This window comes from Martes martes (assembly GCF_963455335.1).
Source record: "Martes martes genome assembly, chromosome: 5".
NCBI classification, from domain to species: Eukaryota; Metazoa; Chordata; class Mammalia; order Carnivora; family Mustelidae; genus Martes; species Martes martes.
This window is the reverse complement of record NC_137892.1, coordinates 35828391-35844686: the sequence shown is the minus strand read 5'-3', so window position 1 is coordinate 35844686 and position 16296 is coordinate 35828391. Positions and strand designations below refer to the sequence as shown.

At 41.5% G+C, this 16296-nt stretch overlaps 1 protein-coding gene across 1 annotated transcript in view; it reads left to right on the top strand.

Moving 5' to 3' along the window:
- The window catches only part of MAN2A1 (mannosidase alpha class 2A member 1), a 167646-nt gene extending 151847 nt beyond the window's left edge, over window positions 1-15799 (top strand). The window contains exons 20-22 of the mRNA XM_080804167.1: window positions 63-257; window positions 11074-11184; window positions 12968-15799. Of these exons, the coding sequence (XP_080660293.1) occupies window positions 63-257; window positions 11074-11184; window positions 12968-13120 (459 nt within the window). The 3' untranslated portion in view covers window positions 13121-15799. The remainder of the gene's footprint in view (window positions 1-62; window positions 258-11073; window positions 11185-12967) is intronic.
- The last annotated feature ends 497 nt before the right edge of the window (window positions 15800-16296 follow it).

Below are 16296 nucleotides of genomic sequence, written 5' to 3'. Positions count from 1 at the left end.
TAATATTGTGAAAACTGCAAATATGTAACACTTAATTAAGCATTTCTGTTTTTTCTTGATAGGAAGAAGAAAAGAAGTCGGTCAGTTATCCTTCTCTCGTTAGCCACATAACTTCCTTTTTCCTGAATCATCCTGTCTTTACAATGACAGAAAAGATCCCCGTGCCCACCCTTCAGCTGCTAGGTGAATTCTCTCCGTTACTGTCGTCTTTGCCTTGTGACATTCATCTCGTTAATCTGAGGACAATACAGTCAAAGGTATATCCCAAAATGTATCTATAAAGAATTACTTTTTATAATATATTTGATATAAGGGGATGAGAAGCAGAAAGAAATACGGCTGACCCTTGAACAGGAGGAGCTGGAATGCACTGGTCGGCTTACCCAGGTTGTTTTCGATAAACACAATACAGGACTGAAAATGTATTTTTTATTTTCCTTATGATTTTCTGAATAGTTTCTTTTCTCTAGCTTACTTCATTAAAAGAATACAGTGTAACATACATATAACATATAAAATATGTGCTGATCAACTGTCAATGTTATCAGTAAGGCTTCCAATCAAGAGGAGGCTATTAGTAAGTTATGTTTTGGGAGAGTCAGAGTCCTGTGGATTTTTGACTCGTGGGGAGGGGGGTTGTCACCCCTAACCCCCTGCACTGTTCAAGGGTTAACCATACGGTGAGTTTTACTATGCTTCAAGGAGCCTTTAAGAGGACTTAACCTTTAGGCAAAATCATTCTACCTTTCATTTGGTTAGGGAATATTATCTTTTTATAGATAAGAAACCAAACTCTGGCCCCAGGGTCACATAATAGTAGGTGGGAGAACAGGCCTTAAGATCAGCTCTTCTGGCATTTTCCATGCATTTCTCCTTGTTAGCCAGTGTTTCTTGAGGAGTTAGAGAATTAAGAAGCATAGCATTTAATTATTTCTCTATCAGAGGACTTGTACATTGATATCTTTCTCCTGAAAGTCATGGCAACTCAGACCTTTGCATTGAGAAACCAACTCTTAAAGACATCTAAAGATGGACTAGAGAAAGAGAGGGAGAGGCTTTATTAGATTCAGAATTTTTATTCAGTTAAGACTGCTTTTGTTTACATGTATGCCAACTTTTAAAGTCAGAGATTGCATTTGAAAAGAGTAAAAATTAGACATTTGACATCATTTTTATCTTTCGTAGAGCTGTTTTGATATTGTGAATTGACATATGCATAGCTGGAAATAGTAAGTGCTCAGGGATTCTGTAGGGAATGTGATAAATGGCCTGAGTATGAAAAAAAGAGAATGTTCATATTTGAAGACCACGTAAGAAGAGAAAAATATTTCGTTTAAGCACAAAGAACTAAAGCAAACCAAAGTAAGGATAAATGCCTGCAAATTTGGACATACAGGGCTTTTAAAACTATACTGACCAAGAGAAAGAACTTAGGCCTGACTCTGTAGGATTATCCATACGGCCCGTGATAATGAATACAGGTGAACACAGGAGGCCTGCATCTATCTGCATGTGTCAAAAGACTTGTTCGATCGTGTGAACAAACCTGCAGGATTTATTTCGTGCCTGCGACGTTACAGTTACAGCTAAAGGCACTAGGGATACCGTCGTGGGCAAACCCATGACAAACAATAACCCCAGCCTTTCTGAAGCATGGATCCTCATGGAGGGAGAAAAATAAAGAAGAAAAAAGAAGATAGACGTATAATGTGTTAGATGGTGGTAAGTGTCAGGGAGGGAAAGCCAGAGGGAAGGATGGCTCTGGAAGATGACGTAAGTTTGCATAGTGTGGTTAGAAGAGGACCTTGCAGTAAGGGTGTTAATGGAGTAAAAATCCGAGGGAGGTTAGAGAGTAAGAGACCCATGCAGATTTCTGGAGGTAGAGTGGCCCAGGAAGAGTTACAAGCAAGGAGAAAGGCCTAAACATGGTTGCCATGGTGAGAATAGAAGCTCCGTGGGAGCTGGCCTTTTCTTTGATTCCTTGCATCATTCTGTTGCCTAGAAGAGTGCTTGCACATAGAAGGGGCTCAGCCACAATTTGCTGATTGAACAAATCTCATGAGTGCTCTTTCTAGGATTCTGCTGGTCTTTTGTGGGTCAACTTTTTGACTCATGGAAAGAACACACCAGCGATGGATAGCCTCCCTGACTTTTCCTCTTATTAATTCATGAGCCAGAGGGAACGAGGGGGTAGAGTGGCGTTTACCAAAGACTCCGAACCTCGGTCTGCTGCCTCTGGGCATGGATGGTAGAGGATGTTAGCAGCCGTGGATCTGAGGGCTTCCGGGGCACACGGTGGCCACTGTTCCTTCACTTGTTTCTAGATGACTCTCCCATGATTATTTTCCGGAAGCAGATCCAGTTGTCTAGAATCAACGAATGTAGGGTTTTACCCACCATAATCCAGGGCTGGCACCTGTTTTCCATATCAGCTCTTTTCTATGGTTACCTGCTCCTTTCATTCTCCCTGCGTGTTGCCTAGCTTTCTGTCACCCAAGTGTCATCTCTTCCCAGATTAAAAATCCCGTTGCTACTCAACTGGTTCATGCTCTGAAGAATTTAGGCTCTGTGTGGTCTGGCTTTCACTCACTTGGCGTCCGCTTGCTCCTCACGCCCTTCGGGTGGTGGCCCACCTCCACTGCCTGATGGCTGGCCGAGTCCTAACTCAGCTACCTTTTATAAGATGAAGCTACTCTCAGAGCCACCGCCTCAGGTCTGTGGTGAGAAACACAGAAGCTAATGCTGTGAAGGCCCTTTGGAAACAGAAATGCTTTGTAAACATATGTCTGTGTCCTGATGGGACTTGCGGTACTGGTCAGCGCAGGGGCAAACCAGGGTTTTAGCAGAGGAAATAGAGAGCAATTTAACAATTGGGCCAGGAAGAATCAAGACTGAAATGTTAATGTTTAACCATAACTAGCATGTTAGCTCATGGTCCAAACTCAATATTTAGGGCTGTTTCACATTATCCTATCAATCAGTGCCGGTTCCTGTGTTCGTCTTTGACTCTTAGCACATATTTCTAACAGTTGTTTAAAAAGCTCACCAGTATTCCAAGGGGATTGATTTGGCCATTCAAAATCACTTCTTTAAAGAAAATTGCTTTCTGTCCCTTAACCTCTGATAATAGGAAAATAATCATTGAAAGAAGTTGATGTAGGTATTGAATCAAAGAAAGCTTGGTGCTTAAAAAGATGTCAAGTGTAATTTCATGGTTACACCAAAAGAAGACAAAAATGACTTGGAAGAAATCCAGAAGCCAGACCTCAACATTTTGGATTGTGTTCCTATTTTTATGTGCTGGCAGCTCCAAACATATAATCATGAATTGTTCCTTTGAACGTTGCAAAGCATTTTTCCCATTGAAATAATGTGAACATGGCTCTCGGCTTCTAAGCAAGACCAGAGCTCTGCACTGGTCTGTGTGTAAGTAAGCATTTTCATAACTACCACCTCCCAGTATTTCCACGAAAAACGTGTTTGAGAACACCCCGGACACGAGGGAGTCACATCTCTCTTCCTGCCTCACTGATGGAGGAGGCCTCTGCTTGCCCAGCTCCTGGGCCACATCGTCAGAAGCTTCCTGACGTTCTAAACCTCATGTGGGCAGCCTGATTCCTCAGGGAGAAAGTGGTTATGGCCTCGAGCAACAGTGAGAGGGGCCAGGATCTGGAGGTGTGCTGACTCATCACGATGCTGCAGCATTTCCAACTACCTATCCTCAGAGTCAGTGTGTCCGGGTCACACTGGGGAGATTTTGAAATAGAGACTTCTACTGGTTTCCCCATCTCTGCAGTTCTGATTCCAGAGGTCTGGGGTGGGGCAACTTAGGAATTAGTAATTTTTTAAAATTCTCATGATTCTAGAAATTACTGTTATCTCCATTTACTAAACAGGGAAAGTAAGAGCTGGAAATTAAATACCTGAGATAAAATTACGCAGCAGTGAATGGCAGTATTAGGGCCCACATGCAGGTTTCCTGAATCTGGGTGCTGGACAGGGCCTCAGAGGGTGGTGGTGGACTTCTTAAGAGTTACTAAATCTGTTCCTCCCAAATCCAGTTTTTCAGGAATTATTCTGTATTGGTAGATGAGTTTATGTTTTTATATAAGCCTGTCTTGCTCTTATTTTGTATGTTTTTGGAGAAAAACTGATTGCGTGTCGTATAGTTGCTGTCAGATGAAGTTGGAAGCAAACATCTCTTAAACCGTGTCTCACAGCATTGCCGAGTGCCCCCGCGCAGTCCCGTCTAGCAGTGTAACTGTCAGCCTTCTCCTTCTGTAGGCTCGCCCCCCCTTTTCTTTACCACCTCCTTTTCTTGTACTGTCAAAAGCTTGAGATATTAAAAAGAGGATTCTATAAAGGTTTGAAAACTGGTAACAGGAGCACCACTGAAATGGTCGGGAACAGGAAAACCATGCCATCATCAGGAAGGGGTATTAATTAAGGGAGAAGGAAGTCTTGGTAGAGAGGATGCTGGGAGAATCTCACGGGGGCACAGATCATCGATTGAGGTTCTGTAGGCTGGAGTGATAGGTTCAGCCTGGAATGCAGACATTCCAGGGACCAGAAAGAATTTGATTAAGCCATTTAATTAGGCTTCGTGGAGCCGTGCTGCCTGGATGTTTTTGCACAATGATATGTTGTTCGACCTTTTTCCTCTCCCCCAGATTATTTCCACCGCTTTTATGTTCAGATGTATTTTTATTTAATTCACTGATAGATCTGTATCTTTGTATCTGTATCAACCTCTATCTCTGTACATTACATTTAGCTCTATTCTCTGTGACATTTTATTCTGATTCTGCTTAACCATTTCTTGCAGATAGTTAACTAATCATTTCAACATCAGCACCACTTACTGAACAAGATTTTCTCTCTCCACTTGTTTATACCGCCCCCTTTTCTTATAAGAGGCAGTTTAAGGTTTTTCTTCATTTTGTCTTTCTTATAAGAATTGATTGGTGCTTTATTAATCTCCCTGGCATCTGGAAAGGTGAAAATTGTGGAGAAAACTTCCTTTGTTGTACGTATCTAAGAACAGCCATTCACCTTACCTGTTCTTTCTGTCATCTTATCTTGTTGATCAAAACAGAATAACTGTTATTGGACATTTTAATGAATACCCTGGAAAATGAATTTCTACTGGTTATTTCCTGTCTCAGGACTTAAAACACTGTGTAATTTTCTCACCTTTCCAGTTGCCAGAATAACACGGAAAGATGGATGTCGGTAGGCGTTTTCAAGGAATCTGGGCAGGTTGGAGAAATTTTTCCACCAGGTGTTTAGCTCTGCCATAATCTATTAGACCTTAGACATTCTTTGAGGAGGGTGGGGACACATTTCTCTTGGAGAATGTAGTCAAAGTTATGGCTTCTCTCTTCCACAGAAAAAAAGTGTGCACCCATAACATTTACTAGTTTCCAGAAGTGTACTTCTCTATAAAGCTCGCATTATTAATGAGCAAATCAGGTTTCTTTTGGTGTGAGACTGGACCGGTACAGCTCTCTATTCTGAGTTCTCACCCGCTTTGGTAAAGGAACACTGGTGTGCTCCTTTGCTTGTGAGACCTTGCCATGTGTGTGGATAATTTTCAGCATGGCCTTAAATCCTGCTTAAAATGGGGTGAATGGAGCAGGCTGGATGGATGGAAATGACCGTGTCCACGCCTTCCTTTCTGAATTGATGTATATTTTGATAAATTGTGGTTTTAGCGCTGCTGGAACTTTGGATTAAATACTCCCTTTTTCTAACCTCAGATCAGAGAGTGAGCTCCTTCCAGTTGTAGGCTTTTCTTCTATTACATTAGAAGTGATCTTTCTCCTTTCCCTCCCGGCCATTAGCACCAGTCCTTAGCCAGGGTGAAGGCAGGAGGGTGAAGCTGTTACTGTCCTGCTGCCTTTGTTTGAGCCCATCACCTGCACTTACCACCTGGTTCGCATAGCGCACAGCCCCTCATTCTCCCACTTGCCTCATTCCACAATGTGGCAGTGATAATAGGACCCATCTCAGAGATGTGCTGGGGATTAAATGACTCACTTAGAACAGTGTCTGGCAAGTAGTAAGCACGGGGTGCTTGACAAATGAAGTTCTTAACCGTCACGAGCAGTGGTGATTGTTACTAAAAATGAAGTAAAAATGTAGGCACTTTTTTTTTTAATTGAAGGTTGAAGTTTATTCCTAAAGTAAATCTTGATGTCACCTTGACTTGTATTCCTTGTATATGTTTTTTGGGGGGAGGGTTTTTTGTTTTTTTTTTCAAGATTCTATTTATTTACTTGACAGAGATCACAAGTAGGCAGAGAGGCAGGCAGAGAGAGAGGAGGAAGCAGGCTCCCTGCGGAGCAGAGAGCCCGGTGTAGGGCTGGATCCCAGGACCCTGAGTTCATGACCTGAGCCAAAGGCAGAGGCTTTAACCCACTGAGTCACCCTTATATGTGTTTTTGAAAACTCTGAGCAGTTATTAATAAAGTACCTAAAATTGTCTGCATGCCAGGCATTATGCTGAGGGCTTTCTTTGTAAAGAGAGCCTTATTTAGCTCTCCCAGCAGTACTGTGAAGGTGGGCAATACTGTGCCCCCCTGTTTCAGAAGAGGACACTCGCCCACCAAGAGATGGTAGATAACCTTCCCAGGTCATGCAGCCAGTAAATGACGTGCCGAGGGGCGCACCCCAGCACGGCTGACTCCAAATCCCTGCCCAGAACCTCATACTTCTCTTCTCTGGGAACAAAGGGAAGCGAGAGTGCTGAAAATGTTAGGGAATACTCTGCCTGTTTTTCTCTTGACCACTCAGTCACGACGGGACGCCCTTAGAAGGATCCACCCACCATCAGTGGGGAGGATCATGAAGGACTAACGTAGGGCAGATCGGTGATCATTGCTAGTTGACCGTGAGAGGGCATGCTTCGTGACTGGGACATTCACGTGCCCTTAAATGTAATAATGCAAACTTGCATACCACCTCCCCTGTTTCAGAGACTGTTGTGAGAGGAATTGAGTTCTTCTGTGAGAAATACTCCGTACAGGGTCCCGCACACGGCAGCGAGCACTCAGAAAGCGTTAGCTGCCGTTACTGTTATCGTCACTGTGGTTGGCACTTGATCCTCCAAGGGGCGCTTTGGGAGTCTCACCGAGTTTTCTGCGTTCTGAGAAGTTAAATGACGTATTCGCAGACCCAGGACTGGTTCATGGTAGAACCAAACCAAACCTTGCCTCCGATCCAGCTTTTTTTTTTTTTTTCTTTTTAGAATTTATTTGTTTATTTGACAGAGAGAGATCACAAGTAGGCAGAGAGGCAGGCAGAGAGAGAGAGGAGGAAGCAGGCTCCTTGCTGAGCAGAGAGCCCGATGCGGGGCTCGATCCCAGGACCCTGAGATCATGACCTGAGCCAAAGTCAGAGGCTTAACCCACTGAGCCACCCAGGCGCCCCCGATCCAGCTTTTTCTAACCCCAATAGCCTCATTCTGCCAGCCGCTCCGCCTTCCCTCCACTCCCCCCAGTCGCCAGAGAAACCTCACGGCCCCCGCTTAGCCTCAGAGCCGCCGGTTGCTTTACCCAGTGGAAGTTAGTTCCACAGCGGATTCTCCGAGTGTTTTCGGAACACCCAAGTCCTCCTGAGGGGATTCAGCCTTAGCTGTGATCTGAGCTATTTTATAGACACACTCGATTTGAAGCTCACCTTGCACAATGCTTGGCCCAATTTCAAACTTGGTTAATTTTCTTCCCTACCCCCTTCCCTTTTTTTGTTTTTTTTCCTGAGGTCCGGATAGTACTCATACACTAATGAGTATGAAAACAGGTCTTTCAGAGTCTGTTTACTCTCCTCGAGTGAACAGCATCTTTTTGGTGAAGTTATCTGTTTTCTTGCATGCATATTCAAGTTAAATTCACAGTTTCCCTACTTTGAAAAACAGTTTTCTTGGAAATAAAATGACAAGACAGACTTTGAAACTGAAAAACTGCTGCTTTGCCTCAGGTATTTTTGCTTGAAAACTGATACTTTCATGAATATTTAATTTTTAAAAACTTGGACACGATGATTGCTATTTCAGTTGGTGTTCTGGTCCTTACGAAAGCGATACAGTTTTGGTTTGGAGAGAAAGTGTAACTTTTTTTCCCAGCAGTGAAAATTACTCTTTATGACTTCAATTTCTACTTTTCGTATTGTTTAAATCTCTTGTAAAACTAATGACAAAATTCCAAAGATGCTTCCTTTCCTCTTCTTTTTTTTTAATTATCACCTCCAGTCTGCTAAAGGCCTCACACACTCATTATTTCAAGAGCACGTGTTGCCGTGTTGCTCTAGTGAATTAAAATGGCCAGATGCTTCCCTCTCTCTCTCTGCCTGCCTCTCTGCCCACTTGTGATATCTCTCTCTCTCTCTCTCTCTCTCTCTCTCTGTGTTAAATAAGTAAATGAATAAATAATCTTTTAAAAAAGAAAAGGACGCCTGGGTGGCTCAGTGGGTTAAGCCTCTGCCTTCGGCTCAGGTCATGATCCCAGGGTTCTGGGATCAAGCCCCACGTCAGGCTTTCTGCTCAGCAGGGAGCCTGCTTCCCCCCTCCCTCTGCCTGCCTCTCTGCCTGCTTACGATCTCTCTCTCTCTCTGTGTCAAATAAATAAATTAATAAATCTTTAAAAGTGGCCAGAGTCTTTGGTTATAATGATAGGGGCTTTTAAAAGAGCCTCACAAATAGACCACGTAAATAGTGAATCTGAATTGTGACTTTGTTATGATTTTGATGCATAATCATTGACATATAGTTTGGAGGGTCTCTGATTCCTCAGCTACAAAGTTATGATGTCATGAAAGAAAAATTGTGAATAAAAAGTTAAGTGAGAGTATTGATTAATTGGTAGCTGTTTGGAAAATAGTCACCAGTACTTAATTGATAGATTCCTTTGATAGAAATAATAATAGCTAAAATATACCCAGGGCTTCCTCTGCTGCAGACACTGGGCTGAGTCCCTATTACACAACTGAATTTCATCTCCATTTTATGGTAAAGGAGAAACCAGGTTTTGCTAAAAGCATCTAAGAAATTGCAGAACTAGCATCTAGATCTTGAGCTGCCTGACTCCCAGCCAAGCTTTGGATCCATTTTCTACAGCTTCTGTACCAACATTTTCTGTCTCATAAGCTAAGCCACCATAAATAGTATTTTCAGCATCTTATGAGACACCAGGTCTCCAGGAAGAAGGAAAACCTGCATTAACTCCATTTTGCAGACAGACAAACTGATGCTTAGGTAATCAGTGACTACTCTAAGCCTAGACACTTAGCACATGACAGAATTATCCTTGTTTTTCTCCTGGAGACCTTGTATGGGACACACGAAGGATTTTTTTTTTTTTTTTACTGTGCTCTTTTCATGCTGTTTTGGGACTGTGTGAAACACATTGAAATTTTATTAGAAATCTTTATCATATGATTTAAACCTGCTATGTTTATCATGTTGGTCCTGTGATGACTCAGAATTCCTTAAATGACTTTTTTCCTCTCCCTTCAAACAAAATCTTAGCAGTACCACTACAAAATGCCAGTGTGAAATGTCATAAAGCAGGTTATTCCAGCCAAGAATCTGAGGTGAGGACAGCTTTAAATTGTTCAGGCACATTAAAATCAAATCAGTGATGAGAATGCTGGCAGCTCTTCACCAAAGATGTCTCTATGGCACATTTAAAAATCGTGTGCCCTAGTGAGGATGATTAAGAACTTGGACATATGTGTATCTGTGGCCACAGAGGAGAAAAAGGGATCATTTTCATCACAGGTCAGTGCTGAGCACGCTCAACTCCTTTGAATAGCTCTACCTTTCTTAATTCATCCAAGGATTCTTAATTTATTTTGCTTATTATTAGAAACATTGGCCCCCTTTAGGAAACATAAAATTTATTAAGAAAATTGTAATATAAAATACTCAGAACACTCACAGCATCCTTATTTAAATGGATGCAGGAAATTTTACTGCAAGAAAGTGTATATTGATCCCTGTAGCTGACTTGTCATGTTTAGTATTTTTCTCTTTGCCTGCACAAGAAGAATAGCTTCTGTAATGTGAATTTAAATGATACATCAAGCTAATAAATGTGGTTGGCCTAGCAAGTGATAAGCATAACTAATTCAATTTAAATGTCTTTTATATAAAAATAATGAACCAATGCATTAAAGATTAAAAATGTTAATGCAATTAGCAAAAATTAGCATTCAATAAAGAAGTGTGTTTCAGTTTTGAGATGGATGATGTATCATTCAATGTCCAGATAAGGACTGACTAAATTCAGGTACACTTTATTAGCTGATGTATATGTTAAAAACGAAATAAATAAAAATTCACTGCTTTTTTTGCCCCTTTGCAGTGACGTGGGTGGAACTAGAGGGTATTATGCCAAGTGAAATAAATCAGTCCGAGAAAGATAATTATCATATGATCTCACTCATACGTGGAATTTAAGAAACAAAACAGAGGGGATCATAGGGGAAGGGAGGGAAAAATAAAATAAGACAAAACCAGAGAGGGAGAGAAACTGTAAGAGACTCTTAATCGTAGGAAACAAACTGAGGGGTGCTGGAGGGATGGAGTAACTGGGAAGTAGACATTAAGGAGAGCACATGATATAATGAGCTCTGAGCATTATACAAGACTGATGAATCACCGAGCTCTACCTAGACATGAAACCAATAATTTATTATATGTTAAGTAATTGAATTTAAATTTAATAAATAAATGCTTTATTTGAAGAAACTTTGATAAAACAGCATGTGACATGTAGACAAAAGGACACCCAGGTCCTCAGGGACTGTACCGGGAACCAGGGCATGAGGTGACTTAACAAGGAACCTTAAAACTTAGTGTCACCTGCCTCCTTGTGGGGGGAGGTAGAGGGAATGTAGCAGATGTGACAGTGAATGTGAGACCTGAGGGGGAAATGAACGTTCCTGGCTTCACTGCTAAATAAAGCGAGCATTTGTGGTCGGAGAACACTGACTTCAAGACAGTGGAGTGTACGGTGGTGTCGCTATTTGCCTTAACGTCGCTGTGGCGTGTTGGCACTCTCTGCCCATCTGCAGGTGGATGGCAAGCATTCTGATGAAGCAGCCTTGGTCCTTCACAGGAAAGGGTTTGACTGCCGCTTCTCCAGCAGAGACACGGGGCTGCTTTGTTCCACGACCCAGGGAAAGGTGAGCTGAAAAGAGACTTTTGCTTGTTGACTTCATGTACTTTGAAATCCTTGTTTTCTGCTAATAATTCTGACAGTAAGAAGGTAATGTTTCATTACCTCTTCACGGACTCATTCCCCTCAGCTGATATAATTAGCTCAAATCTCCCCATCTTAAGAAAGCAACTTTCAGGTTCCTGGGTGGCCCAGTCATTAAGCTTCTGCCTTCGGCTCGGGTCGTGATCCTGGAGTCCTGGGATCCAGCCCCGCATTGGGCTCCCTGCTCAGCAGGGAGCCTGCTTCTCCCTCTCCCACTCCCCCTGCTTGTATTCCCTCTCTTACTGTCTCTCTCTCTCTCTGTCAAATAAATAAACAAAATCTTAAAAAAATAAGAGAGAAAGAAAACTTTCTCCACCTTCAGTCTCTCTTCCTTGTCAGTATCCAAAATCCATGTCTGGAACATGGGCACCTGTGAGGACAACATTCTCCTCCATTCTTAGGCCTTCCATTGCCAACAGACAAAGCATCTTCTTCCCACCCACTCTCTCCATACTTCCTCCTGTCTCACACATGCTCATGTAGGATCCAGTTCTGCAAAGTCTCAAAGGGGCTAAAGCAGGTTCTATAATAACTAAAGTGGGGTGGCAGTAGGGAAGTGACAGGAAGCAGTGACTGTGGCCATTCATGGAGTTTTACCACAGCCCCAAAGCAGCCTCACTGAACTCCAGTCAGTGGTTTCCCCAGGGGACACGAGGGTCTGGATCTCCCGGTCAAGCCAGATTTGCATGGGAGTCCATGGGGTCAAGGCTGACCTGCTGGCTGCCTCATTTTTCTGTCTCCTTTGAGCTGGTCTTGCTGATAGTTCCCACAGGCCTCTCCTTGGAAGGAAAAGAACCTCCAGCCTTGTGCCTCTGGCTCTGAGCGGGTTGTGCTCAGAGAAGACAGTTGAATGGCGCACAGGCAGGTCTCTGCCCCATGGGGCAGCTCTTCTCCAAAACCTCACAGATACCCTATAGATCAGACTCAAGTGATTCACTTCCAACCCTACAAATTAGAATGTGCATCGGATATGAAAAGGATAGAAAAGAAAATATGGTAGGGGGTCAAAATCCACTTAGGTAGATAAGCTGCTCCATTTCTTGTATCATGCGCTATGTGGAGTTGGTGCTAAGAAAATACTGATGGGGTTTTTTTTTTCTTTTTTTCGTTTTACCTCATTACTGAAGATGTGTGTATACTTGGTTTGTAAGCATTTGTATGTAGATGTTAAGGCCTCAAGTCTTAAGGGGATTATAGTATCCAGAGAGACATGGGGTGAGGGTAGTACTTTCCCAGCCCCTCAACCTTCAAAATGGGAGTCCCTGATATGAGGAGCCTTCCTTGTAGCAGGCCTGTGTCCTTTCTCTCAGCTCTTTGGGCACAAGAAGAACCATGACTGTTAGGTGTTAAGTGTTGAGTATAAGAGGATATGGATGTTTTTAAAGCTTGCTGGCACATAGATGTTTTTTCTTTTTTTGAAAAAGTGGTCGCTGCACAATGATAAGTTATTGAGAAATTAAGAAGAACGTAGAGCAAGTCATTCTCTCCTGGCTACCCTTCTCCTAGGTGTCCCTCCAAGGATGGTCTGTGTGTCTAAGCACACTGAGCTGTATCTAATCTCCTTCCCCTTCCCCTTTTGTCTTTAAGAGGAAAGTAAATACGCTTTTTCATTCTACTATTTTCTACTGACTAAATATATAGATGTGCCAGTAATCTTTCCTCAAAGTTGACCTAATTGTGCAACTTTTTTGTCATTTATTTTCCAGATTTTGGTACAGAAGCTTTTTAGCATGTTTACTGTCACGAGTCTCATACCTTCATCGTTATCCTTGATGCATTCACCTCCAGACGCCCGAAATATAAGTGAGATCAACTTGAGTCCCATGGAAATCAGCACATTCCGAATCCAGTTGAGATGAACCTGGCTTTCAGATTTGGATTGGGAAGCATTGTCTTTTATACACTTCTAGGTTTGACGTGCAATAAGGAAGCACATTATTTTAGCTTCTGGCTACTGTGAGGACATGAATTCTGTGATTGTTACTATTTTTTTTTTAAACCAGTATAGAAAGAAAAAAAAAAGCCATGCGATAGCCAATTTTTTTTTTTTTTTTTAAGTTCCATCCATGAACCACCACCATCAGTATGAATTGATGCAACAATGAAGGAAGAAATGTCTAAAACAACCTCTCCACAGATTGTATCTCAGGTTAAATGCTAACTAACTATATCTGTGTCGGGGGTTGTGAAGAGATTGTTATAAGTAGTCATGTTGCTGATCCTTCATTAGTTTTACAGAAATACCCGTTTTTACCAAAATGGAATAAAAGGCTGAGGGGTAAAAGCTAACGGCCAAAATGGTTGCAGTCGTTCATACTCATTGGAAAAATTTTGTGTATTGAAATATGTGGAAAAGTGCAATCCATCAACCCTTACGATACCCTATACATCATTGATCTTCACACACCCTTTTCTAATGTACCACTTGACCCCTCCCTTCTCACCCTTTGTAAGTATTTCCAGAAATAGCAGATTTTGAATCATTCAATAGTAGAAAAAGAGGCATATTTTCATTACTTGACAACGTGGGATAGGTGCAATTTATTCCATTGTCACTAAAATAGAAGAAGCAATTCCATAGGTACCATAACCTGTTTTAGGTACCACACGGTGTCTTTTTACACAGCTCATTTGAATACAGATGTTCAGAGAGGGGTTTTCTATTTTAAAAATAACCATATCAAGATAAATGTGCCTTATTTTTTTATAAGTCTTGTTAAATCTTTTGGTGTCCCATGTGACTGAGGAAGGGGGGAGAGGGCGGGGGTGGGGAGGAGGTGGGTACTTTCGATGACACATGACGTGTTATCAGTTTTGCCTGACAATGCTGGCCACGTTCTGATCTGTTTCATTAAATTTGTGGTGATGTTATTCTAAACATTTTGACTATTTGAATGTACAGAGATGTCAGAAAACAAAACAAAGAAGAAAAAATACTGTTAATTAAAATACGCTGCTGCCAAGAAGACTGCAGCTTGAAGCAAGGATTTTGTAACATGCAAAATCCATATACTGGTTCCATTTCGCAGGAGGTAACTCAATGAAAGAATGCTTTAAAAGGGACCCTGTTTTGAAACCCACTTATATGTAGCTGATAATTATATGTAGCTCGTGATTTATTTTATTAAAGAACACGTGTGTTGAGTGAATTCCAAACTTTCGTACATGCTAACCTCAAAGGGAAATTCCAAGCCTATGTGCCATTACAATACGTGTGACAAAATTTGTTTGGGATCATGATTAACGTGCCATTGAAGTTGAAGCAACGTTAGAAACATCTAGAACATTCAGTTTTAGGATAGAAAGGATTCACTGAGTATGTACACTTTTGAAAATTCTCTGTGTTACCTAATGAATTTAGTATTCTCTGACTTTACACTTCCCTCTTACCTCCTGCCAGTCCAACATCTTTACAGAGAAGTTGAAACCTAATTTCTGTTTCACCATGTAGTCTGATGATCACCTGTTTTGTTTTGTTTTGTTTTGTTTTAATCAAGATGCAGCTCCTAAGATTATTGCTAAGTTATGTTAAGTTCATAAACTTTTTTCGCCTTTAATAATTAAGGAAACAATACTAGTGTTGATGACGATATTATAAGGGAGTAATTTCATGCAATAAACATGTACTGTAAGTTTCCTTCCTCATTTTGGGAGATAAACAACTAAAAGGAAAAGAAAAACCACACTTCCTTTTTGTGGACATCTATAGATGTTAAGATTTCCAGAAGCAAATCCCAGGAATAAGATCAGTATTTTCTTTGCATCTTAAATGTAAAACCTTCCTTTGGGAGTTCACTGTGTTCTGTGGTTAAGTGGGTGTGCTTAATCATTCTGGAAATTCTGATCAGTTGAAATAAAAAACCTTGATGCAATAACAGTGGTTTTGCCACTTCTGGTTGTTGGAGATGGATCTGTCCCATGTCAGTCGGGGTCTTAGTGTGTGTTGCCACCAGCTGCTCACAGGTAAAGCAGAAATTCTCTTGAAACCAGCAAGTTTCTGCTTTTTATTTTTAGAATAAATCATCAGGGAAATGAAGAGAGGACGCTTTTGCTTTGGGTTGTGGTCAAGAACTGATTAAATAATTTAGTGTCTCTGGCACACAGTAAAAACCATACACTTCAGTTGTGATCTCGGTGGCATATTTGTTTGCTTAGGTTTTATTATGTTTGTTATCGCGGATGTTCAGTTAAGCAACTAGTTCGTTTCTTTCTGTGATCTTTGTTTTTCTTTTTCAAAATTTGAGCTTATACCTGCAGTGTTTGAGAACTCGGCATCCTTGCTTTCTTCAAATACTGATTAAAATAAAATGCTACAAAATGTGTTGTGAAACATTGTAATTACCTTCCCATGTCTTTGTTGTACTTGTGCCGAAATGTTTTCACATTCCTTTGTCTAGAAGAAAATCTTTGCTTTCGTTTTGATTATGTTGCTTATCTTGGAATCAAATAGGTTTTGATATTTTTCTCTTGAAAGATTTTATATCTTTTTGGGAATATGTAATATAAGATCTCTAATAAAAGATGAATCTTACCACGTACATAGTCCTCTAGAGTGCTGCTTAAGACTTATTTGGTCAACAGCGTATATTAATTATATTAAGTGGCAGACGGGGGTGGTGGTGAGTTTCTTGTTGGGGTTTGGGGCCATCTTTGAGTTTGGAGTCTAGGAAACTTCCCAACAACACGATACCTGTGGGGCCTTCTGAGCCAATTGGAGGAGCAGATTCTGGTCAAATTCCATATACTGCAGGACAGAAATGAGGCTAAGAAGGTCCTTGGGGTCTGATCCAAAAGGTAGAGTGTGTTGGAAGAGTGGGACCTGGAGGAATGCCACCAGCCTGCTGGCCCCAAGCAGCCCCCAGTGTAGTAGTTTTCAGGGAGTTCCTTCAAAGCCAGGAGGTGGGGGGGTGGCTGAAAGACAAATACACTGGAGGTTCCTAAGGGTTAGCCAGACAAGTGATACATGCTAACCAGGGAGTTTGGGCTTGTTTTGGGTGACTTAGTAAAGAGGCTAATCGATGTCATATCTATATAC